The sequence below is a fragment of the Salmo salar genome, chromosome 09 (assembly GCF_965601325.2).
Source record: "Salmo salar chromosome 09, fSalSal1, whole genome shotgun sequence".
NCBI classification, from domain to species: domain Eukaryota; kingdom Metazoa; phylum Chordata; class Actinopteri; order Salmoniformes; family Salmonidae; genus Salmo; species Salmo salar.
This window is the reverse complement of record NC_138299.1, coordinates 92376577-92381899: the sequence shown is the minus strand read 5'-3', so window position 1 is coordinate 92381899 and position 5323 is coordinate 92376577. Positions and strand designations below refer to the sequence as shown.

Here is a 5323-nt window from a genome sequence, read left to right as displayed (position 1 = left end):
TTCCCCACCAAGATTTACAAGCTAAAATCGCCACTGGCTACGTCACTGTGCTACAAGAACGAAAATATTAAATTGCAAAGACGTATGCATCAATGTATCAAATCTCAAGCAAGCGTTTTGTGAATGTGCAACAATGTTTCCATCTTCCATACAAGCTACATCGTTTCCCGTGGCACGAGGCAGCAGGTTCGCAGTGCGCGAGGGCATACAGAGACTCACCACGCGCAATTTCTCTAACAAACAACTAATACAAGAGGAATATAAGAGGAGATCCGATCGGATAACGTTAGAGCTTATCGTAAGTATTTAGTTTACTTGTAAATATTTATAAATAAAAAGGTGCCTATTTAATTGAAGTACTCTAAAGTTGGTTACTGTATCCACGCATGACAAGCTCACTGACTACCATTTGTTTTCTTTGGCTTCATTTTTGCGACGCTTAGCCTGGCCAGCCAACGGAACTAATTTTAGCTAGCTGCTAAGCTACACCTGTCAATCAAAGTCATCAAAACAAAACCATTTTGAAGTTTAGAAACTTAAGCTTAAGCACGTCCTTGCATTTTACCTACTTAGCTGTTTATCCATTATGATTATGCTACGTCCATGAAACATGTTCAGTGTGCTTAAGTTCTGGTTGGTTTTGGTAGGCTATTCATTTGGGAATAGACTCTTCATAGAAATATTGCGCGTTTAAAGATGGCCTATTCTCCGGTGACCATCAAAAGGACAGTCAAGAAGAGATAATGGAGTTGAACAAGGGGTTAGAGAGAATGATTGAAGACGTAGAACATCTATCAGGTATGTTGTCTCATTATGGTAATCTCTACCATTTGAATGTTGTAGGCGGTGTTCGAATATTTTTAGGTCTAAGTGTTCTGTATGATGATGTAGGTAGCTGTAGCTGGGTTTTTCAGAAACGATTAAGCAAAATCGTTAGTAGCTGAACTATTTTTTTGATTTTTTTTACCGGGCTTTACTTTAACCCTAACACCCTACCTTTGTGGCTTCCCTGGGGAACAGGAGCCGAACCGGAGACAGGGACTGGGAAAGGACCAGGAGATGGGGAAGTGGATGGAGGAGTGACCTAGACCAGGGGATGGATACCACCTCCTCCCCACTTCACCAGGAATGTCTGCTGTTCTGAAATGGACCTGAATCCAAAACTAGTAGCCCGTGCTCTGTATGCTTGTCTACAATGTTGTTGCAGTTGTATGTACAGTAGACTAGAGTCTCATATCTGCAGCAGCAGTCTCTCTCTCTCTCTGACAGAAGCAGAAACCACTGGAGATAGGTGATAGAGATGTCTCCTGCCCCACACTGTATGCTGTCTAAGCTGAGCAGCAGGCTGTTATATGGTGCTGTTGTAAACAGATTGTGGTTGTGTGTTAAGTACCTGTTATAGAATGTGTATGATATGTCTCTGGACAGGGTGTTCAAGGCACTATAGTGTTGTTGTGATTGTTATTAATTTGTGGTTTGCCTGTTTGTCAAATGTTTTATTAAACAGTTTGAATGAGAATGCTGACTATTGGCTTGTTTATTGGGATGCCAAATGCGTTTGGTAGAATATGCATACACATGTTGGTATTCTATATCTTGATAGTCATATCCCAGTCATACCCCCAGCAGTCATGGTACTGTACACTTTCTACTTCACAGTTTGAATTGTTCAGAGTAGTAGGCCTGCATCAATGAATGTGAGAGATGAATATACCAGACTACTGTAAGGATTTCTATCTGAATCAGTGGCCATGCAGGTTGACATGACATAGCTGTACTGACTGAATGCAATCTAGTTGACTGTCTGTGGTGTTTCAGATGGAGAGAATAGAGAGAAGCACAGAACAGGGTGACTCTACTGATCTGGACCACATTCTGAAGGGGCTGGACTCCATGTCTGAGTGTCTGGACAGACTGGCATGTACGTACTGTATGTCTGTTGGGTTCTGGTCAACAGTAGTGCACTATAGGTATAGGGTGTCATTTGGGACTCACCCAGAATTGTAATGTGTAGATACTATGCAAATCGAGTGATGTAACTGTTGTGGTACCTTCTGAAATGTGATCTTTCTTCTACGCATCCAAATAGGATTTCGACCCGCCGGCCAACGAACCGCTGTGCAATTCAGCCATGATGTTCAGATGTTCAACGTCTCACAATTTGCCATGTCGTTTATTGATGGCCTTTGGATAGGATAGGCCTCCAGTTGATGTGTTAGATATGGGGAGATGTGTGTAGGCTATTACAGGCAGACTCATTATGAGATGATTTGATGTGAAGATATGAAGCTGTGTCTTGTCTCTGCCAAGGGAGATGGTAAGTGGGCAAATAAGCATTCAGCACTACAACAGTCAGGCTGTGTCCTAAATGGCACCCTATTCCCTACATACAGTAGTTCAAAACTTGTTGACATATGGACCATGGTCAGAAGTAGTGCAGTTGAAAGTGAATCGGTGCCATTTGGGACTCACAAGTCAGGCTGTAGTAATCCTTCCCATCATGCTGCGTTGTCTGACTAGACATACTGTACACTAGGTTGACAGTGCCTTTAAACAGATTGGAACATTCCCGAAAATGATGTCATGGCTTTAGAAGCTTCTGATAGGCTAATTTACATTATTTGAGTCAACTGGAGGTGTACCTGTGTATGTATTTCAAGGCCTACCTTCAAACTCAGTGCTTCTTTGCTTGACATCATGGGAAAATCAAAAGAAATCAGCCAAGACCTCAGAAAAAAAATTGTAGACCTCCACAAGCCTGGTTCATCCTTGGGAGCAATTTCCAAACACCTGAAGGTACGTTGTTCATCTGTACAAACAATAGTATGCAAGTATAAACACCATGGGACCACGCAGCCATCATACCACTCAGGAAGGAGACGCGTTCTGTCTCCTAGAGTTGAACGTACTTTGGTGCGAAAAGTGCAAATCAATCCCAGAACAACAGCAAAGGACCTTGTGAAGATGCTGGAGGAAACAGGTACAAAAGTATCTGTATCCGAAGTAAAACGAGTCCTATATCGACATAACCTGAAAGGCCACTCAGCAAGGAGAAGCCACTGCTCCAAAACCGCCATAAAAAAGCCAGACTAGGGTTTGCAACTGCACATGGGGACAAAGATTGTACTTTTTTGAGAAATGTCCTCTGGTCTGATGAAACAAAAATCGAACTGTTTGGCCATAATGACCATCGTTATGTTTGGAGGAAAAGGGGGAGGCTTGCAAGCCGAAGTACACCATCCCAACCATGAAGCACAGGGGTGGCAGCATCATGTTCTGGGGGTGCTTTGCTGCAGGAGGGACTGGTGCACTTCACAAAATAGATGGCATCATGAGAAACTAAAATTATCTGTATATATTGAAGCAACATCTCAAGACATCAGTCAGGAAGTTAAAGCTTGGTCGGAAATGGGTCTTCCAAATGGAACCAAACCCCAAGCATACTTCCAAAGTTGTGGCAAAATGGCTTAAGGACAACAAAGTCAAGGTATTGGAGTGGTCATCACAAAGCCCTGACCTCAACCCTATAGAACATTTGTGGGCAGACCTGAAAAAGCGTGTGTGAGCAAGGATGGCCTAAAAACCTGACTCAGTTACACCAGCTCTGTCAGGAGGAATGGGCCAAAATTCATCCAACTTAGTGTGGGTAGCTTGTGGAAGGCTACCCGAAACATTTGACCCAAGTTAAACAATTTAAAGGCAATCCTACCAAATACTAATTGAATGTATGTAAACTTCTGACCCACTGGGAATGTGATGAAAGAAATAAAAGCTGCAATAAATCATTCTATCTACTATTATTCTGGCATTTCACATTCTTAAAATAAAGTGGTGATCCTAACTGACCTAAGACAGGGAATTTTTACTAGGAGTAAATGTCAGGAATTGTGAAAAACTGAGTTTAAATGTATTTGGCTAAGGTGCATGTAAACCTCTGACTTCAACTATATAAATATAGAGTATGTCCCTGGGACACAACAATAATATGACATCTTAATCTGAGACATTAACATTATTTTAACATCTATCTTATTATAAATAATGAACTGGTAGACATTTCCCCTCTTGATTTTCAATTGGGGTTTCTTGTTTGTTACCTATAAGAAGAAAATCATTCAGCTCTCCTTTCGTACTGGATTAGATTTTGTACAGGGATATATTTTCTTCTTCTGTTGTGTCTCATAGTGCGGACCCAGCTGAGACAGTGTGACCTGATCGTGTGCTTCAGCCACCCAGACAAGATGGCCTCTCTGAACAGAGTGGAACAGGTGGTGACCTGGCCCAAGACTGGAACTCAAGCTGAGGAGTGAGGGAGGAGAGGAGGAGGAGAGGATGAAGATGGCGATGTAAAGCAAAATAAGATATAGAGGGGGAGGAAGAAGAGGAGGTTAAAGACGAGGAGGAAGAGGAGGAGGTAAAAGAGGAGGCAGAGGGGGGAGAAGAAGAGGCAGTGGAGGAAGAAGAGGAGGAAGAAGAGGAGGAGGGGGTGGAAGAAGGAGAAGATGGAGAAGTGAAGGAGGAGAAGATTAAGAGAAGAGGAGAAAGCATGTGTATGTAGTTAGTCAAATAAAATCGTATTGGTAACATACACATGGTTAGCAGATGTTAATACGAGTGTAGCAAAATGCTTGTGGTTCTGGTTCCGACTATGCAGTAAAATCTAACAAGTAATCAAACAAATGTACAACAACTACCTTAAATGCACAAATGTAAAGGGGTGAATGAGAATATGTACATATAAATAAATGGATGAGCAATAGCCGTGCGGCATAGGCAATATGCAGTAGATGGTGTAGAATACAGTATATACATATGAGATGAGTAATGTAGGATATGTAAACAGTATTAAAGTGGTGTTATTTAAAGTGACTAGTGATACCTTTATTAAATCCATGTATTAAAGTGGCCAGAGATTTGAGTCTGTATGTAGGCAGCAGCCTCTCTATGTTAGTGATGGCTGTTCAAATCAAATCAAATGTATTTATATAGGCCTTCGTACATCAGCTGATATCTCAAAGTGCTGTACAGAAACCCAGCCTAAAACCCCAAACAGCAAGCAAAGCATGTGAAAGAAGCACGGTGGCTAGGAAAAACTCCCTAGGAAAAACTCCCTAGAAAGGCCAAAAAACCTAGGAAGAAACCTAGAGAGGAACCAGGCTATGAGGGGTGGCCAGTCCTCTTCTGGCTGTGCAGAGTGGATATTATAACAGAACATGGTCAAGATGTTAAAATGTTAAAATGTTCATAAATGACCAGCATGGTCAAATAATAATAATCATAGTAGTTGTCGAGGGTGCAACAAGCACGTCCGGTGAACAGGTCA

General features: G+C 41.9%; 1 protein-coding gene across 2 annotated transcripts; it reads left to right on the top strand.

Moving 5' to 3' along the window:
* Window positions 1–4902, top strand: LOC145857977 (uncharacterized). 2 transcript variants are annotated; one of them, XR_014378682.1, is made up of 3 exons: window positions 1–298; window positions 648–798; window positions 1021–1519. XR_014378682.1 is itself a non-coding variant. In XM_082955577.1 (3 exons), exons 1-3 carry the CDS (start codon window positions 134–136, stop codon window positions 4308–4310), a joined length of 393 nt encoding a protein of 130 aa, XP_082811703.1. In that variant the 5' UTR covers window positions 1–133; the 3' UTR covers window positions 4311–4902. The 2 variants fall into 2 exon arrangements, 1 of the variants encoding a protein (XP_082811703.1); XM_082955577.1 differs by lacking the exons at window positions 648–798; window positions 1021–1519 and adding exons at window positions 1819–1921; window positions 4186–4902.
* Window positions 4903–5323: the final 421 nt, after the last annotated feature.